Source organism: Neolamprologus multifasciatus, chromosome 18 (assembly GCF_963576455.1).
Source record: "Neolamprologus multifasciatus chromosome 18, fNeoMul1.2, whole genome shotgun sequence".
In the NCBI taxonomy this organism is placed as follows: Eukaryota; Metazoa; Chordata; class Actinopteri; order Cichliformes; family Cichlidae; genus Neolamprologus; species Neolamprologus multifasciatus.
This window is the reverse complement of record NC_140456.1, coordinates 29,409,344-29,434,565: the sequence shown is the minus strand read 5'-3', so window position 1 is coordinate 29,434,565 and position 25,222 is coordinate 29,409,344. Positions and strand designations below refer to the sequence as shown.

At 41.4% G+C, this 25,222-nt stretch overlaps 1 protein-coding gene across 1 annotated transcript in view; it reads right to left on the bottom strand.

Annotated features, from left to right (window-relative positions):
* Positions 1-24,793, bottom strand: part of rem2 (RAS (RAD and GEM)-like GTP binding 2) — a 33,299-nt gene extending 8,506 nt beyond the window's left edge. Inside the window, exons 1-4 of the mRNA XM_085140484.1 lie at positions 24,055-24,793; positions 20,952-21,288; positions 18,372-18,445; positions 6,259-6,436 (exon numbers count right to left, since the gene is read on the bottom strand). Of these exons, the coding sequence (XP_084996610.1) occupies positions 6,259-6,436; positions 18,372-18,445; positions 20,952-21,288; positions 24,055-24,066 (601 nt within the window). The 5' untranslated portion in view covers positions 24,067-24,793. The remainder of the gene's footprint in view (positions 1-6,258; positions 6,437-18,371; positions 18,446-20,951; positions 21,289-24,054) is intronic.
* Between the last annotated feature and the right edge of the window lie 429 nt (positions 24,794-25,222).

Here is a 25,222-nt window from a genome sequence, read left to right as displayed (position 1 = left end):
AGACAGAAGGTAAGAAGGAGAGAGGAGGGAGGAAGAATATGGAGAGGAGCTGAGACGACGAGATGAGTCAAGGACAAGAAAGATATCAAGAGCAGGGGAGGTAGGAGGGAACGAATAGGAAATAAAATGAGGACAGGAGAACAGAAAGGAGATGAAAGAGGGTGGAAAAAGAAGGGAGAGCAAAGAGGAAAGCAACCAAGATGAGAAAACATGGTGAGGAGATGAGACAAGGGATGGGGCTCTCTACCTATATCCTGACCATTAGAAAAGAAAAGACTGATGAAGAAAGACAACAGTCATGAAAGGAGGAAATATGACTCATAAAGCAAGAAGGAGATCCCGACAGGGAATGACATGCGAGACGGCAGATGATGTGAACATGCAGGAGAAGGGGAAGGAGACAGACGGAGACAGGAGGGGAAAGACAGAAAGAACGCCGACTAAGCAAACGGAGCCAGAGTGCATATTAATCAAAGGCCTGAGGAGCAAGGCCACACCAACACCATATTGAGCAAATGATAAATATGTTCCCAGAGTGACAGTGTGTGTATCACTGGGTGGTGAGGATAGAGAGGCAGAGAGAGATGTAGCAAGAGGGGGTAGGTGAGACATAGCAGCATAAAAGTGTCACTGTACATGCCATAAATAGACTTTATGACTTTAGCTCTCTCAGAAAGGCCTCAGGTACTTTTAGAAGGATGCTGGCTAGGCAAGCAGGTCGGAGATCTGCCTCTGTCAAGTTCACATGTCAGAAAAAAACAAAAAAAATGTACACGTGGCCTGTCCAGAGACAACATGAGAACATTGATGTCATGCGCCCCGGGAACAGGGATGCAGCATTTGCATATCGCTGACCACAATCCCCCTTTTTTTTGTTGTTGTTTTTCTATGACAAAAGAATCTGCTGAGTAAAGGGATCTCTCATTATTCATTCCTACCCTCTCTACCGCCTCTTTCTACTCACATCATCAAGTGTACGCTGAAGCCAAGAGCCAACACGAGTTGACAGCGACGTGCATGCGCCAGCGTGCACATTTTGCACTTGCTGCCTTGATTTAAGTTGCACAGCAAAAAAAGCAAAACAAACAAGAATTTCCTCAAAACCGTGTTTCCACTGATTTTGATCAGCATCAGCCTTTGACTATACAAAGCTTGAGGAAAACAAGAAAGGCACAGCCTACTGTGTCTTGAAACTTAAACCATGCCAATAACAATATCCTTTATAGAAATTTATGATAATCCTAAATCCATAAATTAATCTAATGTATAACTATGTACAGTACTGTGCAAAAGTTTTAGGCAGGTGAGAAAAATGCTTTAAACAAAGAATGCTTTTAGAAAAATTCATGATTGTTTATTGGCTCCAAATGTTTTCTGCAGCAGGACAACGACCCCAAACATACAGCCATTAAGTCATTAAGAAATATCTTCAGCGTAAAGAAGTACTGGAAGTACTGGAAGTGATGGTATGGCCCCGAAGATCCGAAGAGTGTGTCTGGGATTATATGAAGAGACAGAAGGATGTGAGGAAGCCTACATCCACAGAAGATCTGTGGTTAGTTCTCCCAGATGTTTGGAACAACCTGCAAGCCAAGTTCCTTCAAACACTGTGTGCAAGTGTACCTAGAAGAAGTCAGTGTGGTCACACCAAATATTGATTTGATTTAGATTCCTCTTTTGTTCATTCACTGCATTTTATTGATTGATGTATAAAGAGACATCTATAACCAAGGATAAGTGTAGTTATTTCAAATATACCACAATGCAAATACACCGAATGCATGTTTCTGACCAAATTTCATTAAAAGCACACAGTAGTTGACATATTATTGTCTGACATTACTGCAGATAAAAATCTAACATTGATTTATCAAATTCAGTTTGCCAACTAACAATCCTCAAAGCTTTGTTATTATTGCCAGCCCAAACCCTTTCTTTATGTTTTACTTAATATTAAAGCAGCAAATATCATATTTTGGCCACTAGGGGTCAGAAATGCTCTAAAACAAACCTTATAGCAACAGGTAGGTAAATTCTTGTTGCTTCTCACGCCAAAGCACAAACACAACACAGTGCTGATATAGTGCCGATCGTTAGGTTGTTTATGTGAGCAAGTACACTCCAATATGTGTACACAATCCTCAGCCTATTAATCTTGATTAATAATACTTATATCATTGTGCAATATGGCACAAATATATGCTCTGGACTAGTAACTCAACAGCTTTGTCTTTACTTTTACCTGACCCTGACACATAAACAAACCAAGATCATCACTTTTTGCAGCAACTACTTCTCAACATAAAATGGGCACTCTGTCTTTTTCCAGCTGTAAACCATGACCATGACATGACCATGTATTTTGCTCAACTCTGTGATGTTGACTGTTAACCTTTTGGCTATAATAGATAGGTTAGTGTATGAATTCTTGAGTTTTAGGCATCGAAGAAATAAGTAACCATACATTTAGTGTGGATACTAAAACAAACTGTAATCTCAAGAGAATTTGTGCCAAACTTGAAGATTCCCTCATGAGGATGAGAAGGTTGGATTGCTCTAAGTCTTTAATTGTACATTGCCATATTTAATCACAAATATTCCTTTCATCTTATTTTACCAGTGTCAACATCCCTTAAACAAACCTAGTAAACATGCCTGCGTGCAGATGTTGGTGAACTGTGAGGCTGCATAAGCACAAGCAGACCCACACTCATCATGCATGGGCTCCAAGTGGATGTGGCCATAGTGCCTCTGTTTGCTGGGTATTTGTTAAACTTCCGAACTCAGACAAAAAGCATGAAACTTTTCTGGCAAAAACATATTCAAGTTTTGAAAGAGTCTGTCCATCTATAGATCATGAAGTTATCTATCTAGCATATCATTTGCATCTCATTTAAAACATATTCATGGCCCTACCGCTTACTTTTTCTTTTGTCCCCAACAGGTCCTTAAAATAATATCAGGGTCCACATATTTACTTTGACTCTGTTGTTATGTGATATGAGTACACGTTATCTAGCCTAGCTTTATTATAGGTGGTTCGAAAAGGTTTTATTTATTCACTGGGTTCCACTTAAATGATCTATGTACATTTATAGTAAAAAAACAATCCAAAGAGTTAAAAGTAAATGCACGGTAGAGCTGCAGAGATGAGTTGGCTTTTTTAGGACAGTTTGGTAGGACGAGCAATCCTTCCACATTACAGTAAGTCACTGGATGTTCACATGAAAATTGCTTTAGCATTAAAAGCTGAGTCGAGTAAGGGCTAACATGCACTCTGTCCAGACTTTGATTCAGACTCACAATTTAAGCTTTCATTTTATCTGCTAGTGAAGCTAATCTCTGATCAACGACAGTTCGTCCAGATTACAAATGAGACAATTTAGCTTTTACGCCTGTCACAGCCAGCAGCAGCGGCTTGTGGGGGTCTTTTAAAAACTTCTGAATAGTCACAAAAGAGCAGAATTCAATAACACTGGCAGGCCGTTAGTCATTTTTAAATGAATGCTACCTAATAACAAAAATTTCAGAGATGCACACTCACAATATTGATGTGTGGCAAAACTGGCACATGGATGTAGGACAAACAGTATAACCTCTGCTGAAATATGCCCAATCTGATTGTGTAAGAACTCAGAGTGGTTCTTTTGAAGGGCAAAATAAGCCGCACTCAGCGCACGCGCCACTCCGCTATGCATTTCACACATCACCCCAAATTGAGGCTCTCTTTCATACGCACAGCATTCTCGTACATTTGCCCTTCCCTGCGTCACTCCTCTCCTTCCCGTTCCTCTTATCAAAGCCCTCTCTTTGAAACCGCCTCGCTGACATCAAGCAGCGAGAAGATAGAGCGAGATGAGGGAGTCTGCTTGTTAGCACGTTTAATATGTGGATGTAAATGCAGCCAGTTGTGAATATATGATGAGGACAAACGTACGTAAAGATGGTAAGAGCAGCTGTGCCCTGTAAAAGGGAGATTATCCAATCAGAGATATGCCTTCTGGAAAACAAACAAAAAACAAAACATCAAGCAGCGCCGAGGGACACGGAGTTAAATATATAAATGAATATAAATTGAAACTGCAGAGATGACAGTGAGGGCTTAAGATCACAGCCATATATGACACAATTACAAATTTAAATCAAGGTCAAACTGGGCTGTCACTCTTTCTCTCTCTTTTTTTCAGCTACCGCCACTCTTCACCCAGCTCCTGTTTGAAACATTAATGAAATCCGGGTAATGGGTTTGCCTGGCAGAGCTTCATAAAAATTCACCCATAAAAGTCCAGCCAAATTATAGCCTGCCCGTGGTCTGATCTGTGTTCAGTGGATTGTCACCAAATGAATTCAGTGTAGAATTGCTTGTTTCTCCCTCACTGAATTTATTTAACTTCAGCGCCGAACGCCAAAAATGTACAAAAGCGTGCGAAGCTCGCTGCCCAGCAGGGTTGTATGGCAAAGAAAAGTTAACTCTAAGATCTGTGGGATTTATGCTGCTTTTTTAACTCAATAAATAACATGAAATTATGGTTTCTTGACTTGATTTGGCTACTTGTGTATACAGAGGTGAGTAATCAACCACCAAGGAAATCTTGTGTTTGGTCAACTTTTCTTATTTGATTTTTATACTATACAGTCATTCTGATAATCACTCTCAAAAAGCCTAATCACGCCCACTTTGATTGAGTTTGGTGGAATAATACAACATTTTTGTTTTTTAAAAAGCCAAGTGGAATAAACAGCTTTCATAGTTACTCCATATTAACATCTCATCAATTTGTAGCAACAGATATCCTCATGGGAACTTTGTCTACCACAGAGCATTAATCCCTGGATATTGTAAACAGTGAAGAAATTGATTTTGCTGATCAAAGATAGATCCCCAAAGACGACTTCTAATGGAGATGATGTCAGCCTTGAGGAAGATTTATGGTAAAACAGCGTGCAGAGAGAGACAGATGAGCCAAGGCAGAGAAGAGGGTAAACAGAAGGGACTGATGAGTAATTGTACAAAGCACACACTATTCTCTGGGGAAAATGTGTGCCTATTAACTAAACATTTTCATTTTGGGCTTTTAGGCATTCTTATCTATTGTAACCAGCACGAAAGCATCGGTACTGACCAGATCCTGTTGTGTGTTTAGGATGTTATATTTGGGGAGGAATAAAGGTAAGTGGACAGAGGGTGCATTACAATTTTTCATTTGTTTCTTTTCTTGCGTCATTCACCCAGAAATATCATTTCCAATAAGCCCCTACATGATAAACATTACAAATGAGGCAGAGTCCATGGGAAAGTTGTGTCACGCTCAGATATGTCAACTGCAGAGATTAAAGGTTTAAAAACTGGGAAACAGCAATGACAAAGAAGGCTTCTGTGATTTTTGCAGCGCTGATGTGAGGACTTTGTACATTTTCAAAGGAATTGCATATTTGTCTGCGCTCACCACTGACGCTTTAAACTTTAATCAGATTTAGTCTCGCAATAAAAACAGTAAACCTCTGGAACACACTTCATTTGTGAGAGAAGCTACTGCAGGAAAATGTCTGATTAATTTGTTTGTCGTGCATTTTTAAATCATCATTCCCCTGCGAATGCAATGTTAGGTTCTCTGTTTCAGTTCACAAAATTTGTATCCAAGATGGGATTTAGTTAGATTAATCACTAAATACAAAATGAATAAAAAGTGCAGCACAAAAGTATGGAGGTCCACAGATGCCAAAATGAATAAAATAAATTATTAAATAATTAATTGAATGTGTCATTAATGATTAAAAATGGGAATTAATTAATTAATTTGATATATAAATAATTAATTACATGGGCATTCAATTAATTTAAAAAACATTTAATAAATTATTTAATGGTGTATTCAATTAATTCATGTTGCCACTTGTGGCCCTCCATACTACTGGCTTTTGCTAATATAATAAATGAGTCATCATGAATGCACTGGTGTGAAATGCATTTCTTTACATTTCCCTTGATGATTACAGCTAAAATTCTAGTCATGTGTTGAAAGTGTCTTCTTTTAAAATCCAGAGAAGGCACTAATGTTATTGCATTAATGTGTATTCATATTACCACAACCCCATGCTAACAGTTTCAGCACTGAGGCAGTCTAAAAATCTGCTCCCTGTTACAGTTAGTACAGGGGTGACTGGGAGGTTACTGGGAAGAATGTGAGAATTTATCATGGGTCTTTCTTTTTTTATATACAGGTTATACTACGCACCAGCATCCATCCTTCTACCTACCCTCGGAGCTGATTTCACGGGACCGCACTAGGTCACTCTTGTTGCCCACAAGGATGATTGGGGTTTGTGGCTGGGACTCCCTGAGAAGGAGGCGGAGCTGGGCAGTGCGGTGAAAACTTCGCCTGTCTGTCACTGAGAAGACCAGGATACACACATCACACTGCAGTGTGGAGAGGTCCTGTGAATTGCAAACACACACATGTATTATACAAACACCTTGGTGGAGCAGACCGGTGTGCACACGTAAAAAGAGAGATCAGGTGACAGCAGAGCAGGTGTGGAATGTCAGGTGTCTACTAGCCATTACAGAAGATCGTGTTGCATGCCACCAACAAATTGATCATTTGTCCTTCAACTGCTTTTTAAAATTGCCTCTCCTGTGCCTGCTGGTGTGTTTGTTCAACGCCATGGGATGCTATTTCCAAGTACTCAAATTTTTATCACTGTCCCACGAGAGGACTCAGAGGGGATCTTTGCTCAACTTGACTATGCGCCTGTCACGCTTCACTTTGAATTGCCTGACCCTCTTAAAAGTGAGCACCAACATCCCGTCGGGGCTTCCTGTCACAGAGGCTCAATTAGCCCGAGTGGCTCTTGCAGAAACAGCAGCTTGTAACTGCCTGGGACCATGTTTTCCCTCTATTGCTTTTCCTCTCGATTCAGCTGGCTGCGTTTACATTGGACTGAAGGTGGTCCGTGGGTGCAAAATCGGTCATGGCAAGCTAACTGAAAAAAATCGTGTCCAGCAAGCAATCGTGGCTCAGTCCCTCCCAGCTGATCACTTGCTGACCCAGTCTAGCATGCTTTCAAAATAATATCTTCTCTGCTGTTGCAGCAGTCACACAGCTATTGTTGGGTGAGTGATATTAGACAGTCGAGATTAAGGAAACTGAACTGTCTGTGGCTAAAACGTGCTTTTACATTTAAGTTTGACCTTGTGGTCAGGGAGATTAGACTTTCATTAAAGCCATGATAAATGGACTGGTTCTTATATAGTGCTTTTCTACTTTACTTGAGCAATCAAAGCCCTTTATAAAACATGCCTTATGTAGACCAACGCTTTTTTCTATGCTTTCTGTCTAACACTCCAGTGAACGCATCGGAGAAACTTGGAGTTAGTATCTTTCCCGATGGTATTTGGCATGCAGACTGCAGCAGCCAAGAATCAAACCACCAACCTTCCTGTTACTAGATGACCTGCTCTACCTTCTGAGTTGCATATGGCCAAGAGGTAATAAATGAGCACAAGGCATGTGAAGGGTATCTTCCTTTGGTGAAAAACCCAAAGATGTGTGTTGTGGAAGTTTTCCATTTAAATAAAGCCTGCAGACGAGCGGTGAATGGTAGCTAACATTCTTTAATCCAAACACACAAAGAACAGACAAACCAAGTTGGTGGAGAGCCTACATGACCGTACATAATACATAAGTAAAAGAAATTCCTATACAGGTGTTACCAAATAGCTGCGTTAATAAATAATCTGGATCCAGATTTGGTGGCCCATTGACTTACAGTACTTTCATCAGAGCTAACAGCAACCACGGCAAACATTAAAGCTAGAACCTAGTTCGTTTTTCTGCTGTTTGTTGTTAAAGAGACAAGTATTCACTGCAGGAGACCAACTATAAAACTAAAAAGATCTGCCAAGTGACAAGATGTACAAACTTTTCCTGGTTTGGAAAAATAAAGCCAAACTGAAAAAGCTGCAGTTCCTTGAAGAACCACTTGAGGCTGGGTTCAATATAAAGTCAGTCCCAGAGACAGTATAACCTCCATGACTGCTAAAAAAAATGCATATGATGTGGAGGGGTGGGTCTGACTGTGATACTACACAGTCTTTGGCAAACAACTTGTGATTGACAAGTCATGCAGTTGCGTGTATCATACCCAGGATAATGCTCAATTTTGACACATGGTGTAAACGAGACTTGGCTTTTTTTTATTCAGTATGACCCAAATCAACTGACTGACCTCAAGAACTCAGCAGTTAAATGTTTACAGAAGTTAAGAGATAAAGCGGTTTCCCCATAGACTTTGATAGGACCAAAGGTCTTTTTGCACTAATAGCTATTGCCATCGGGCAACTGCTATTAGTGCATAGGAACATATTTGCATCCACAGCTAACTGCTCCCTTCATGACAATGACAACATGACACTGAGGTTTTGTGGGTTCAGCAAAGCTTCTCCACAATAGCGTGCGCATGGAAATATAGATTTGTGAATGGGTCAGTGGGGTCAAAACGGTTAAAACGAAAGACATTTCATCTTTTGTTGAACAAACTGAATCAATACAAACCATTTTTCTCCCAAAGACAGAAACGTGAAACCAAACCACACAGTGTAATGTCAGGCCTCGTTCTCGAGGCTACATGTCGATAATACAGGAACCATTTTGAAAATAGAACCATAAAATGGAAAGTACAAAGTTTTAAATCCAGTCTTTGGGAAACACAGACTATGTATGCAGTCTTTAGCAATAAAGGAATACAAGTGCAGTGCATTTCTGTTCCCATTTTGTGGCTCAATAGCAGAGAATTAAGTTTATATAACATTCTTTAGCTTGGAGCTTTTCTCTTGACTTTACTGTAAACTAAAGGAATTATATTTGATGGTTGGTTTAATCCAAAACCTTAAGTCTATAGCATTTCATCAGCAGACATAATCTATTCATAGTTCAGCTGAAAATAGGACACAACCACAAAAGACTGGATCAATAAAAAATAACTTATTTCGAGCAGATGATCCAATCTGCCTGCTGAATTGGGACCGCATACAGTCTGCTTGTGTGAGCGTGCCCATGCCCCTGCCCTACATCTACAGCTCCCAAGGTAAACATCCCAGCCCTCCAGAGAGTTTCAGACGGCTGAAAAATTCAAACAATCTGAAGCGGCCAAGAAATGCCCGATCAGACCCCGGAGCAGGAAATTCATGGGGAGCACCTTGGCAGGCTATCTGTTTGACAGCGCACAGCAAAAGACAAGCAGAGGAAAAGGAAGGAGGGGGACGGGAGCCACCGGCCACCTGTCACTGATGGATTGGGGGGGGATCAGGAGGAAGAATGAAAACAAGACAGAGAAAGAATCAGGGACAAATCTTTGCGAGAAAAGCCGTACAAAAATAGAGTAGACATCGATTATATGGGCAATGAACCGATCCAGGAAGAAGGCTGTGACCAAGTAAATACACCTCTCTATCAAACGGAGGCAGAGCAACTCGGGACTGCGCCAACTCTCTCCCTCTCTTGATTAAGCAGCTTCTCTCTGTTCACAGAGAGCAGGCCATCTGTCAATACCAACTCCTCCCATGCACACACAAATACAAAAGCCAGGCACGCGTGCACATACAATCATCCACAACATTCACACAGTACTAATAGAGCATTCAGGGAAATTTAATGGAATTATCCAGATTAAAAACAGGGACTCGTCTGGCTGAATTGAACAACATTTTGCCAAAATGTGAAAATCCAACAAACCAATGCAACTGAAGAGGAGGAAATCAAATGCAGAGAGCCAGCAGGATGAATGCGAACAGTGTAAACACCAGGGTGAAGTCAAACAAGAAAATATCAAGGGCAGGGAAGGGAATAAAAGAAGGAATTAAAAACCCAAATATCCACAAAAAGAACTAACCTTTAAAATAAACCAGGAATTGAAATGAAAGCAAGACAGACAAAAAGCAGCGATATTCAGACAGGCGCAACACAGGAGGCACAGCTAAATGCTCAGAAACACAAAAGAAGTGTTCGTCAGTCCTGGGACCACTTCGGGTTTTTTTTTAGGGAAACCTTTTAAGTTTCAAAAGTCTGGAGGACTTCTCAGTAGAGTTGAAAGAAGTCAGAGTAGTAGATTTGTTTTGGAATAACACATATTCAATATTCACATATCCCTGGATCTGATCCATAAGTTTGACTATCTAGGAATAATTATGTATACATAGATATGTCTGAATTTTCCCTGCACTGGGGCTGAGCTTCTCATACTCAGATGATTACACAGTCATACGTCCCCGATTAAAATAAAGGAACAATATTTGTTTCCAAAGCTACAGTTGTGATACTGGCTCTATATTGAAATTATGAATAAAGAACGGCCTTTTTTTTCTGTGGGTGAATGTAGCTTTGGGCTAAATCCTCAAACGACTCCTCCTCCTCATGCTGTTACCCATCATTTATGACTGTGCATTACTTTCTCTCTTATTGATGGCCTCAGTTTCATGATGCTTAGTTTTAGTGCTGACTTTTAGGGGCCATAAAAACAGCATAAACATAAAGCTTTAGTTAGAATCTGTTCTAAATGACAAAGAAAAGGCTTTCTAAGACTTAACGTCTCCACATTTCCTGTTCCTGGCAAAGATAATATTGATGGAGCTGCGCTGGAGTACATCTCATTGAAACTTCAAACACTTGATTTTGAACTGGTGGAAACTATTTGAGAAGCTTAAAGTTCAATTCAATTCAATTCAATTTTATTTATATAGCGCCAAATCACAACAAATGTCGCCTCAAGGCGCTTCATAGATACAGAGAAAAGCCCAACAATCATATGACCCCCTATGAGCAAGCACTTTGGCGACAGTGGGAAGGAAAAACTCCCTTTTAACAGGAAGAAACCTCTGACAGAACCAGGCTCAGGGAGGGGCGGCCATCTGCTGCGACCGGTTGGGGTGAGAGAAGGAAGACAGGATAAAAGACATGCTGTGGAAGAGAGACAGAGGTTAATAACAGATATGAGAGTGTGTAACAAAGTTTCTGCACTAGTCTCTGAATCAAAATCAGCACTTTTTAAAGACTCATATAGGTGGTGAACAAGGAGGATGATGAAAACTGCAACATTAAGAACAGTAACTTAAGACAAATGTGATAGATCATGTTCTCGTTCGCGGAATGAAAATAAGTGAAGATTGAAAATGTGGGAACACTGAGTTGTTGAAGACTGTGTCATTTCTGCAACAATCACCTGGGTGATGTTTATCTTACGTTAAAAAGAAATAAAATAAACCTCCAAATCTCCTCCGAGAGTAAATATTTAAAATGTGTCTGCTTTTGTCTTATAAGATGTCTTGTTAGCGCAATGATTAATTCAACAGTATGAGTCAGGTAAACCTCGTGAAAGTAGACCAAAGCATTTCTTTTCCACTTTGGACCAGCGACCCTCTCCTCCAACGCAGCAGCATTGAAATGAAGCAAGTTTGCAGACGAAGGATCAAAGATCGGATCAAAGCCTGTCCTCAGGCCTGATCCAGCACCGAGTCGTGACTCTGAAGCTGAACGAATCATTCGTCGGCTTCAACTTAGCAGGTACATTCAAAGTACACTGTAATGCATTCACTGTATTATAAAGAAGAAAAGCTAGTTTTCCCCAGGAACCACATGTCCTGAACATTGTGGGTTGTTTTTTTTTTTGTGTGTGTGTGTCAGGTTGTGTATGTGGATTAGTTCTGAGAACAGATAAAATGATGGAGAGTGATTTTACCAAAAGAGTCCGAAAAATTGTAATGAAGGGAATATAATTGAGTAAATCAGTTAGAAACAGTCAAATAGAAGGGTTCAATGGTGTTTCAAATACAAATTCCTTAGGGGGGGGGCAGAGCCTAGAGTGTTTTGCTCATCATAGCAAAGATCTTCTGCAACTGCTGCTAATGTCAGACAGACAGCCTGCCCAGGACTTACCACCTCGGCAAATTCTGCCCCAGAGCAGAATGTCTGATTTACAGATGTGTTTTTCTAAGAAATTGTTTGTACAGAGGAACAGCAGATATAATTTGTGCAGACCAAGAATAGCTTTAAGGAGATACAGCCTGAGAGACAGGGCAGCTTGTAATCCTTGATTCAATTATGAACTCTGCATCATATCAAAAAGTGCCTGAAGATAATCGTGACCATTGGTCCAAAAGTAGAAGTTTAATCACAAGCTGACTTTGTGACAGGACAAAAGTAGTAAATCCAAATATTAAATAGAGGGCTACTGAAAGGACTAGTTAAAGTTCAGATCTGAATCCTCATTGTGATGTTGTGGGGGATTTAAAATGAGTTGACTTTGCAGCTGAAATAATTTGGGGTGGACGACTGGTCATAAATTTACTTTTCAGCACAGAAGGCTGTTCAAGCACAACACTTTTATCTGTATGTTTCAAAGACGATCAAATGTGCGTTTTAAAGGACTATTTTCTTTACACGACTCTGTCATTAAACTGGAAAGATTACCGATTTTCATGCAATGTTGTGTTTTTTTAGCTTTTTTATAAAAACAACTTTTTCCACACAAGCACACACACATAGATTAGCATGCACTCTAAAAACCACTCACATGCTGGCTAATGCCACGCACTACATCAGTATCCATTAACAGTGAGGACAATGAATCACTTATCAGGCATGATTTGCATAACATGTTGTGGCTCTGTGAGCACTCAGACTATTATCCCCTCCAGTTGTGGTTTTTAAAAAAAAATAGGCTGAATCAGAGCATTTGGCCCTTTTTTGATAGGATGTGTGAGCATCCTCTCACTGCTTCAAACACACATCCTGAATGACTGCAAGCTGTTTGCTCTGCAGCACAAAATACATAAGCAAAGCTACTTTAGGGCCTTTACATGGAAACAAAAAGGTCAAGCACACCCCCACACAATTTGCACAAACATACACAGACATATATTCCATATATAGGCGTATACGCCTATATATAGGCGTATATAGCCTCCATTCATCTTTATGAAAAGTAATCACATGCACTTTCCACACGCCTGCCTCTTTGGCCTGTGCTGTATTTGTCTGACTGACTGGCTGTCAGAGCAAAATGAAAGAGCAGGAAGATCAATAAAGATGCGAAGGTGATGAATGGAGGAACAGAAAATGACAAGGAAAAGGACAGAGGAGGAAGGTGGAGCAAATGCAAGAAGAGAGGACAGAGGAGCACCTTGCTCTGTGGTAGTCAAAATCTGATAATAGGATGATGAAGCTTAGTGCAGATGGAATGCTGAGTTAGTGGGTTCGCTCTTTCTCTTTTACGTACTTACTGCTGCACAAAGACAACCCTAAGGAAACATATATCTGAGTCCATCTGGCCTGCACTGAGTAAGTCATACACACGCCTGCACACACATACCCATTCCATAATCCAACCATGAATGACCACAGCTTGCTGAATAAACCTGGCATCACAGCACAGACTTAGTACACCATAAAGACCGTTAGTGCACCATGGAGACTATTGCACGCCACCTCAGACACACACAAGTGCACAAGCACAACATAGACAAAAGGATAAAGTAGTAATGGGTGTCCCTGCATGACCTAGTTTCAAGCTGAAATATGTCAGTGTGTGGAACCAGCTCCCTGCAGAACTGTCTATTAGTAAATCCCTGAATCCCTGCCCAGATGCTGCTCTGTTCTTGACCCATGACCTCTATGTACATTGAGGATGAAAGAGGATTTCTTTCCAGAACACAATAAAGTATTAATAATATTAGAATTGTTCCATGACCATAGAATTATAAGGTTTGATCTGACTTTTGGGCTTAGAAAAACCTCACTAACATTAGATTGTTCTTTGCCATTATTACTCTTATTTTATCCTTTTTAAAAAGAACGTTGCCCGACATATGTACAAGCTATGGAGTGTTAACACTCATAACATGGTTGAAGGCTATTTCTCCCATCTTTCTTTATTCTTTGCCAATACTGATAGACACTGACATAACAAAGAAGCTGAGGGTAATAAGTCAGTCCATCTGAAACAAGCCAGGTCAGCAAATGTTTTCCATTAGCTTAGGGTGACCAACTGTCCTCTTTTCCCCGGACATGTGCACTTTTCACATTCTGTCCGGGGCGTCCGGGGGGATTTTCGAGGACCCATGTGTGTGACGTCATCCCCGAACTGCTGCTTTGTGAGCGCTTGTTCTGTGCTCAAGGACGGGACTGACAGTGCACAGCAACACGCCTAATGATGTTCAAACGATCCCAAAGCGCAAGTGCATCTTTTCAGACGAACTGCAAAAGAAATTTCCCTCGTACTGACCATAGCTGGACTGGCCATCGGGCATACCAGGCATTTGCCCGGTGGGCCGATGGTGATTTTTCGTTTTTACGGCCAATGGTTTTGTTGTTGTTGTTTTGTAATGGTATAAACAATGAAAGGTGGTGGATTTGCCAGATGCTGGCCGGTGTGTAAAAATAACTCAGTTATTGGTGGTGTCTATGTTGGAGCTTTCACAGAGGCCAGCAGGTGGATGAGGGAAAGGGGAGGCAGGAGGAGGAGAGACCCGAGGCGGCCGCCGGTCCGAGTGTCAGGTGAACTGAACTTCAGGTGAAGTTATGACCTGCAGTCTATCTGGGTCAGATATAAACCAAGTTTAGGTGGAGTTTATTTTCATTCTGCTAGCTTTTTACAGTCAGTTACAATAACTCATACTGCGTACTAGCTAGCATGACGGAGTTTCTATACAGCTGGGCGGGTGCTATGATGTTACTGATAGTGATATGATGTCGGTTTGGATATGTGGTGAGAGGGAAACATGAAGATGAAACCAGGAGATGTCCTTACTGAATCATCAGAGCTAAACAGGTGATGGAGAAACAGGGTTACCTTTTAGGTGGCATGAATGAGTTGAAGGGAAGTTATGAACTGTTTCTGAGAGACAAATAACACCAGGATCCTTTTCTATGTAGCTGACAGCTGGTAACTGTGCAGGGGCGGGTCTAGCAAAGTTTTGCCAGGGGGCCAGGTAGAGCATTAACAGGGAAAAGGGGGGCACAAAGAAATACCTTTCTTTCTTATTCTCATTTAAAATGTCTCACTTTTAAAAAATAATTATCTGAATCTTACAACCAAAGTTTTTATCTGATGTAAAATGTATAGAAATCATACATATACCAACAAGACAGTGTACATCACTGTCACAACAGTGTTCATTTACATTCAAAGGCTTTATGGCTTTTTCTATAATACCTGGTGGGCCGGTCAAAATGACCTGGTCAATTTTTTGTCCCAGTCCAGCCCTCATACCGACCCAGTACTGGTAATCTTTTTTATGCAGATGAAGCGTTATTTCTGTGCCATTATTTAATTTCAGAGGTTTTGAAGTTATTTTTTTGCACTTGTTGACTTGTAAAAGCCTATATGACATATTTTATTTCACAATTAATTAACCGCACCGAGAAGGCATCGTTTAAATATGTTAAATATGTTTCTTTAAGCAAGTTCTTCATGATTGAGCTAAGTGTCCTGTTTTTTGGAAATCAAAATGTGGTCACCCTACATTAGCTACCATGCTAGATAGCTACCGATGTCAAATTATGCTGGTGTTTACTAGGTACAGTGACTAGAAACAACAAACGGGCTAATGGATAGCTGAAGTAGCTAGCAGGGTTAGCAGCAGGGTTAGCGGAGCACTAATGCTAAACAACATGTTGTTGATGTCGTGTTCATCTACTTATGACCAACAGTATAATTCTTATATCGAGTAAATCACTCAGTAAAGACTGACTTGGCTGCATTCAAAATATGTTTCCAAAATGTTGCTCAGCCATATGATACCATTAGCCCTTCCACAGTTAATCTGTTGATCCATTTTAATTTCTAATAGTGCTTTCTCTAGTTGACTCTTAAATATAATACACAAAACTGTGACTTCAACCTTTATTTTTGTTTACACACTTATCTGCACAAGCAAAATGAGCAGTAGCTCCCGCCGGAGACTAAAACAAACAGAACTGCTTAGGTATAATAGCTTATATGGATTTGGGCAAGAAATGGGGAACCATAAATAGTGCAGAACGACTCTCTTAAGACTAAACAACAGCAAAACAGGAAAGGGAAAAATGTCCAGGGAGTTGCTTCCCTGGACAGAATTCAACAATGAAGTCTGTCTCTGCTCCAAGAATTGGCTGGTTGAACTGTTTTTCTTCCTTCCTAATTGAGATAAGAAACGTGGTCAAGCAGCAATTATCTTCTTCCAAATTGCATCCTGACTTGCTTTAACATAATAAATGATCCTACCCTTAGGTGCAGCAGCAAATTCTCCTCACTCACTGATAAACATGCATACTGTGCATCATTGCCCTACATTCTTCCAGGCCTGAGGCTGCACATTTTGGTTGCTTACAATAAATATAAAGATTTTAAGCTATCAAATAACAATGGAAACTTCAGGACTCACTTAGGGAAAAGGTGTCCACTTGGTCTTTGACACAGAGACCCTACTGGCTGTTTAAAGCTTAAATCAATGACCAATCTCAGGCTTAGAGTGGAGGACAACATAGGCTGGCTAGGTCAACGCCAAGTGTGCCAGTGTTTCTATTTCTGGCACATCGTGACTTATTTAAACCATCCTATCCCTATAACGTCATCAACACTCACAACGTCCCAGCGTCTGGCCAAGCAGACTCTCAGCCTTCTGTGGCTGTGTTCGCTGGTGTTGTTTTACACATTTGACCAGGCCGATGCAGAGTGTGCATTCACGCACGCGGGTGCAGTCTGTACATATTTATAGGTTCTTTTGCCCTTACAGTGTGCTCTACCTGTGATTTGTTGTGCAATGCTCCCTGCAGTTCGGGGAAAATTGTAGCTCCGACTTGACGTCCATGTACCAATCAGTTGTGAGTCGAACCGAGAAGTACTTGAAGGAGCAATCTATGGGTGTAAATGCCACCTTTTCACATTTTTTTTGGCAGTTTGCATTGCTGGGAAAGGAAGAGGATGGGGCCAGGCCAGAGAACGGATGAAGCCCCAAAGCCAGCAGGGTTGGATGCTGACTATTCCAGCATCATTTCATGCGTGAGCGAGTGAGTGATTAATTCAGCCACATTTGAGTGCGTATGTGTGTGTGTGTCTGTGCATGTTGCTATGGTAACTTGGGTATAGGATGGGTTGCCCCACGGAGAACACTTGCGGCTCACTACAAGACCAGAAGCCTTGCCTCTTGGGATGGTGAGTGCCCGGCGGTTAATGTTGTGCTAGTTCAATGCCCGGCCACGCGTTAGACATCTGGATGACATCTGTTTCTGCACCTGATTGTTTGTATGTGGGACACTCTGCCTTTAGACACTGTGTGCATATATATTGTATCTAGTGGCATTACTGCAAAACAACGACAAAACAAAACACTAGCATAAACGCAATGCTGAACAGGGTCGCTGCCCCTCGCCCCACCAAGTGCAGACGGCCCTGGAGTCTTTCCAAGCTCCCCGCTGTACTGCTTCTGTTGCTTCAGCATTAATGCCCTGCCTCGTATAAACACGCACATAATAACAAATATAATTAACTCTCAGCAAGATTTAACCAGCAGAATGAGGCGAGCAAGCACGAAAAAAAGCCACCGAAAGAACAGACGAGGGCGCGCTGGCATTCAAACACAACGACTGCAAGGCAACAACACTGGAGGTGAGAAAGGGGGAGCAGGAAAGGTGAAGAAGTGAGCACCCCTGCTGTGGATGCTCCTGAGTTAAATGTGACTAATTCAACCTTAAGAAAAGAGAAAGCCCAGTGGACATCTGGAATAGGATGATCTACCCTACATACTAATTAGAGGGCTCTACTGTTCCATCACATTATTAGCAGCCATTAATAACTGCACGCCTTTTGGTTTTGCATAATGCGCTCTGTGTCAAAAGGATCTTTTTTTTGACAAGCTGGCTGCTGGTGCTCAAGTTTCTCCTGCCACGACAATCACCACCACCAGGTCACATTAACTTGCGCGCACTGTTCAACTGTAAAGACAGATGATGCGTAGCAGGAGCAATTTTAGCCTGCGAAGAAGTCGTCTTTTTTCAGCAGATTTGAATAGAAACATATGTTGTTAACTACTGAGTGATTCCCACTTTTGAGAGAGAGAACTTCAAAGAGATCAAGTACAGTGAACGCTCCTCCAGGATTCCCTCTACAGTGGAGGACACACACACAAACGCACAAGTAGGTGTAAAAGCAAAAGTATGAATGCACTCTCTTTACACCTCTTTACACGTGAAATCAGACAAATGGCTTTCCCTGTTCTTCACTACAGGCAAAGATTATAAAGAGTGGGAAGAGAAAGAGGGCATTGAGTGAGAAGGGACACAGAACTGGTTTAAATGTGTAAAAAAGACAGAGAGAGGACGAAGCTGTCAGTCACTCACCTGTTTCCAGTTGTCAAAAATGATGACTTTGCTGTCCTCGTCGTCCACTGTCACCGTATACTCATAGCCCTCACCTGCAAACAAAACGCCCTCGTCACACATAAGAAAGGACAATGCAGCTCATGTTAAGAATAAATAGGGGGTCTGACAGGTTGTAAAAGAAAATCATAACAGGAATTGTTGACGATAAAAAGAATGAATCACAATATTCACTACTTAAGTAGATTGTCTGCATATTCTGCCTCAAGACACTGATGAACCAGTTTAAGTCTTAAAAACTGTCCTTGACCTACTCGAGAGTTCTTACATCATTATCCGTGAAGATTACAGCAAAGCATTTAAAGACTGGGCTTTGGAGCTAAATGATGTGTTTATGAAGGCGGTATAATGCAGATGTTTTAATGCATTTTTGCTCCAGTTTAAATGATGGTGGTGATATTCTGCATTTTCTTAACTGTCAAGGAATCCCATGAAACAAATGTTTTAAGCCCATATGTTAAAGCCCAGTCTAACTGCTCTGCCTTATCGGTCCAAGCCTCTTTGCTCTTACCGAAGAAGGAAATCTTTTCAAACAGCTCGTCAAAAAGTAGATTTTCCCCATTTCCTATAAGTCAAGGTCAATTTTTACCAAATGCTACTTGAAATGAGATTTATTATTTTGGGAATTAAATGTTTTCAGTTGCAGATTAATAGACATTTTTGAATATTCACAGCAGCAGCGTATATGAGACAGTGAAGATTGAGTCCATATAGAGCACAAGTGTCGAACTCCAGGCCTTGAGGGCCGGTGTCCTGCAGGTTTTAGATGTGTCCCTGATCCAAAACAGCTGATTTAAAGGCTAAATTACCTCCTCAACATGTCTTGAAGTTCTCCAGATGCCTGGTAATAAACTAATCATTTGATTCAGGTGTGTTGACACAGGGTGATATCTAAAACCTGCAGGACACCGGCCCTTGAGGCCTGGAGTTCGACACCTCTGATATAGAGAAATAACACATCACGTACCACTATTTTGAATCACAGACTTAATTTTCCATCATCTGATCTCAAAAGGCAATTTTTTTGAGTAATGGACATTGAATCTTATGATACATTTAAAATACAGGCACGTCTAGAATCACTGCGGCGACACTACCTTCCAGCAACCACATGAAACTCCTGAATCACCTCTTTCTAATTGTACGTGTTTTAATTGTTACCTCTCAACAGCTGCAAAATCAAAGCACATTGAAAATCCGATGATTCTTTTTGATACACAAAAACAGCCAGATGGAGCTACTGTACGTGCCCATTTAAACATCGTAAATTCATTTAGGCGTAACAAACTGAAGCCTCCTATCATTACACCATTAGCACAAACACTTCTTCTTTAAAATACACCGTAAGTGTGGAAAACTCGGGATCAATGAGATTACTGCTCTTAGGGACAACAGATTTCCCAGTGTAAATCAATGCTGTCTTTGGAAAGTAATTACTTTACGTATTGTCTGGTAAGGTGTTACTCCACTCACAGATGCTATGGTTCTGAGCATCTGTTCAAAACTACTAAAAAACTGCTAATTAAATAGGTGTTGTGTCTTTTTTCTTTCCACACTTTGCAATTTTAATGTGTGAATAATTGAACGGTTTAGTGCACCACTTAAATTCCCCGGCATGATAGGAGTGGCTTTGGGGAAACATGTAAAGGCTCCTTGTCTGAGAGGGGTTTTGTTTCTCTCCCTGTATGATGCATAAATCTAAATGTACAATGTTGGCAGCAATGAATAACACATGATGATGTCAAAGATACGTCAGCTTTATACATGATGGAGAGCGTTCGTCTCTTAATGACAGTGACTTATCGATTGGCCGAGACAAGAGCTGATTATCCCCGGTGTTAAACTGATCTTTGCCACAGACAGACCTGCTGACTGATAGAGGGGGAGGGAGGGTCGGGACAGTTTTAATGAGCTTTAATGGTAGACGTGTATACCTTAAGTAGAAATATACCCAATGACACGAAGACCAATAAACCAGAATATCCCATTTGCCTGGCTGAGGTCACTGAGACCTTTTACATGTCTCTTTATTATATGTAAAGCTACAGCTAGTAGCTGGTTATCCTAGCTTAGACTAAAAAACAAAATAGGTGGAAACAGCTGGTACGGATTAGTGCAGAATCCCTTGGTCCCACCTACCAATCTGCACAATGTCTGTATGCTAAATATAAAAGCATTTGCTTAGCTGCGCAAAAAGAACAGGAAAAAGGGAAACCTGTAAACCTGTAAACCTCTATTGGAGGTGAGAAATTCAGGATCAGAATTATAAACCTAAACATAGTTTTACTCTTTGGTTTTATACTTAATGGAAACTAAAAAGGTATAGCCTTCATGCATAAGCGCTAGTAGTCATGATATGTTAATGGAAAAACAAATGTGCTCAAAGAGTGGTTGGGTGAATTTTGTGGTTGGATGAGCGTGCCTTACTGTTTTCTAAAGTTAAACCTTGGTTAAACCTAGTTAAAAACTAAGTGGAAACAAACTATGAATATAGGTGAACATGCATGAAGACATTCCATCAATCTCTGTCCAGGTCATTACCACATGCTTGTGTCTCAGAGTCTATAGAGAGGGATCTGTCTGACTGCCCGGCCAGAGATAAGGCCAGCGACGACTTGCCCACGCCATTCTGTCCCAGTAGCACTATCCTCAGTGCCCCGCCATGGCTGTGGTAAGATGACTGGGCAGCAGCCGATTGGCTGAAGGACTCATCCCGAGGCACCGCTGTGTCACTGATAGGCAACGTGGTAGGCTCCTCCAAGCCCGGGATCCAATCACAGTCCTCGGATACGGCCTCTTCCCTTCGCAGCTGGTGCTTGACAGGCAGGGGTGTGCTCCCTCGTCGAAGCGGGGGTGCCGTCGTTAGAAACATACTGTACTAGAGTGAAATAGAGACAAGATAAGAAAGACTGTCACTGGGCATGGCGGGAGGTGTTGCTGGCACGAGTGCATTCCCAGATTTTTAAAGTTCAAAACAGACAGCTGATCTACCTGTAACGCTGCCTATTCTTGTCCATGTTATCGCAGGAGAATGTGGGAGGGGGAGGGTACTTCCACTGTGTGCGTATGTGTGTAAAAAATAAAAGGAGAAGGAGGGAGGTGATAACAGCAGAGGTGAGACAGATGAATGGCAGTGTGAGAGAAAGATGCTGATGAAGACACAGAGCATGTCAAAGGGAAAATTAAGAGAGGAGGAGGGAGATGTTGAGGTGGGGAGTGGTGATATGAGGGCAGTAGGAGCTGCTGACAGAAAAGTGACAGCAGGTTGATAAGGATGCAGAGAATGAGGTGGAGACCAGAGAACAAAAAGAAGCGTGCATGTAACACGGAAACATTTAGCAAGGATAGACAAAAAGAGACTGCAGCTGTGCGTAATAAGTGCACTCAGGTGGCTATATGCTGCACGGTGAGTGTGTGCACAGCGGGAATTCACATGCAAACAGGTCAAAAACATAAAGTCTGCATCTTTATTCTTAGTCTTTTAAAAATGGAAATCTATAATTGGGGGCTTCCAGTTTTATATAGAACAATGGCTTTGCTGAGAAAGCTGTGAGTGTTTCTGCACGAGCACAATAGTGCATGTGTGTGTGGGAGTGTGTGTTTTGCAGCCACAGCAGGTCAACCACAGAAGACCCGCATTAATATTAATACAGCAATTAATCTAGCTCCACAGCAGCACCGAGCATTGGTGGCTCTGTGTCTGTCTGTGGCACAGCCAAGTACAGTACTGGCACTTACTTAAAGGGGACTGACACAATAATAGGAGCACACTCGAATACATTACAATGCAGTTTACAGCTACTGTTGTGTTACTGAGCTGAGCACGTCACAGGCTGACAGGACACAAGCTACAAGTTATAAACTTGCATGTTGAATTAGATTTGGGTAGGTTGCTATAATGTAGCAAACTAAAAAGGTATAGCAGAAAGGTTATATTGTAGCATATAGTATAGAATAGTATAGTAAGTATACTATAGTTTATTTTAATATAGTATAGTATATAGTACACTATAAAATAGCACAAAGTAGTATAGTATAGTATAATGTAGCACATAGTATAGCATAGAATACTATAAGAGAAGTAATAGTAATACTCTATACTGTAGTGTAGTTTAGTATACAATAGTACACTATAGCATACAGCACACACACCAAACTTAATATTTAATGGTTTTTTAAATGAATAATAAAAGTTAATGGAAGAAACCCAGTTTCTATTTGGTTCCACAGATATCACGATGTATCAGAGAACTGTTGTCCTGTGAATGTGATACCATCACTATTGTGACATTCACAGGACTATTGTAACAGTACTGCATTGTTAGTTACTCTGTACATACCATTTGTAGTGTTTTTGTATAGTGTTGCATGGAGATGTCTTTTTTTAAAGAAGTCCACCTACTACTGTTGAAACTGAGATATTATAAGAAAGAAAGTGTAATTTCAAAAATGTGTATTCAGTCTGTCTGCTGTTGTCACAAAGCAATGCTGACAAGAAAATGAAAGAAAGCTGTTGCACAGCTCCTTGACTGTAATATGTGTGGTATGACTGGTATAATGTAAAATTATGTTTTTGCCAGTAAGGAGGCTGTAGACCTGACACTGATTCAGACCTCTGGCTTGGATGAAATGTAACAGTTTGGACAGCCAGCCTCATGATAGGATCCTCTGACTGCTAACATGACGCTTTTCCTGGTGTAAAATAGAGCACTGAGTGTAACAGTGCAGTCATTTGAAGTGCACTATAGCGTAATTGCAGTGTTGTTAATATTGTATAGTGTTTTTACAATAAAATGCAGTTAAGGTGTGGCTGATTGTGACAATTGAGTATGTAGCTCTCTCATGCACACACAGACACATCACTCAGAGTCTGTCGCTCAGGTAACAGCCAAAGGATCTAATCAATTAATCACGCCTTTATTGTCTGCTGAGCTCAGGGGAGCTTTCCTACGCAGAGACCGTGACCACGGATCGCTCCAGCGTGTCAGGGGTTAATCTCTCTCTCGCCAGGCTGTCTAGAAACTGGGGCAAACAGCAGTGCATAATACAAAATTAATACTACAGGCTATGTTTTTAGTCTCTCTTCCTCGCAGCCCAATCACACAGACACTGCTGTTTCTTTCCAGCCCAGTTAGTCTTTTTTACTTTCGAGTCTTACGAGCCGTGTTTACTGTACAGCTGATCCATAATTGTGCTCAGCATCTATGGAGTAACCTGTGGGATTAAGTGCTCCACTATATGGACGGATCGAAGGCGTTTAAGAAGTGTAACACTTGCCGATGGTTTACAGAACACACAGATATCCTGTCACAGCAAACGCCGAAACACCTAACAGCAAGTGGGGTTTAGACCGGGTGAGAAAATCTGGTTCATTAATATTCAGTCTTTAAGTCACCAATGAGCAGTCAAAGTTCGCGTGATAGTGAATGAAATGAAGAGCCTAAATAATAATAATAAAACAATTATCTAATAAAAGTGAAAAAAAAAAAAAAACAATTCCTGCACATAGAAAGTGCAGCTGTGAGAAACCAAAGTGTGCTGCAGAAAAAAAACGCAGGCGGTGTTGTAGCAGCGTACCTGGAGTGTGTGGCTGGCTATTGTGCGGAGCGCACGAGGCTGTAGTGGAACATCTGCGTCCCCTTACCTGGTCAGCCATGGTTATCGGTGAGTCTTCTCTTTGCAGAACGAGGCTCAAGTCATCTGTGCTGCTTGCAGACCCGGCATCACATTAACCACGGCTTTAACGCACGGCACACAAAAGGCACGCGCGACTCATTTAACGTGATGTTATTCTCCCCTTCTCCGCCGAGTAAAACCTCCCCCCTCCTCCTCCTCCTCCTCCCTGCCTCGCTCCTTCCGCTCGCTAGAAATGAGAGGTGCGGCGCGTGGAGCGCCGGGATGGGAAGAAGCAGGCTGCCAGGTGGAAGAAGACTCTATACCTGCGTCGCCGCTCGGCATAGGAGGCGACTTTCTATGTGAAGGAGATGAGGACGGACAGCCACCGGCACCGAAACGCATCCCCTCGTGTCCACTGAGAAGAGTTCCAGCGGACAGCAGTTTGTGCGCTCCTCCCTCCACCTCCAGTTAATACCTGCATGTATCTCTCTCTCTCTCAGTATGTGTGTGTGTGTGGGAGTGCGCCCTTGAGTGACTGCAGAGTGATCTTGGGTTGGAGGTAAAGGGAGTGATGAGTACGGGGTGGTGTGCCCCTCCCTCTTTCCTCCAGCGCAAATATCTTTCTAATGCTTTCAAAAAGCTTGTTAAGTTCTTTTCAATAACTGTGTGTGTGTCAGACACCAGGGTTTGAGCTGCTCCCGTGGAAAAAATATCATTCAGTTTTGACAACTGTTAGCAGTTTCTGTGTCTGTGAGGCGCTCCGCCTCACAGACAGGCCGCCAGGGGGAGGCAGAGAGACATCTCGTGGATGGGAAAAAAAGGCGCTGCCGCTGAACGCTTGTACAGAGGAATGAGGGTGTTGCCAAAAAGTGATTTCCGGTGTTTCAATTTTTTTAATGTATAATATTTTTGCTATATTTTTGCCAATATTGATAAATAGTCTGGGATCATCGAGATTTAAGGAGGAGTTATAAAAAAAACAAGCAAATGACCTGTTTTGCAAGTATCTTTACGTACCTGCTGCTACATTATAATCAATCCAGCTCTTTTTGACCACTTAAAATATCTTTATGTAACTATTATGTTATATTTTTTGCAATTTTACTGCTGCCGTCTCGGCCCCACCTCTCTTGAAAAAAACATTTTTAATCAATCAGAGTTTTGTGTTCATAAATAATGGGTATATAAAAGTCGCT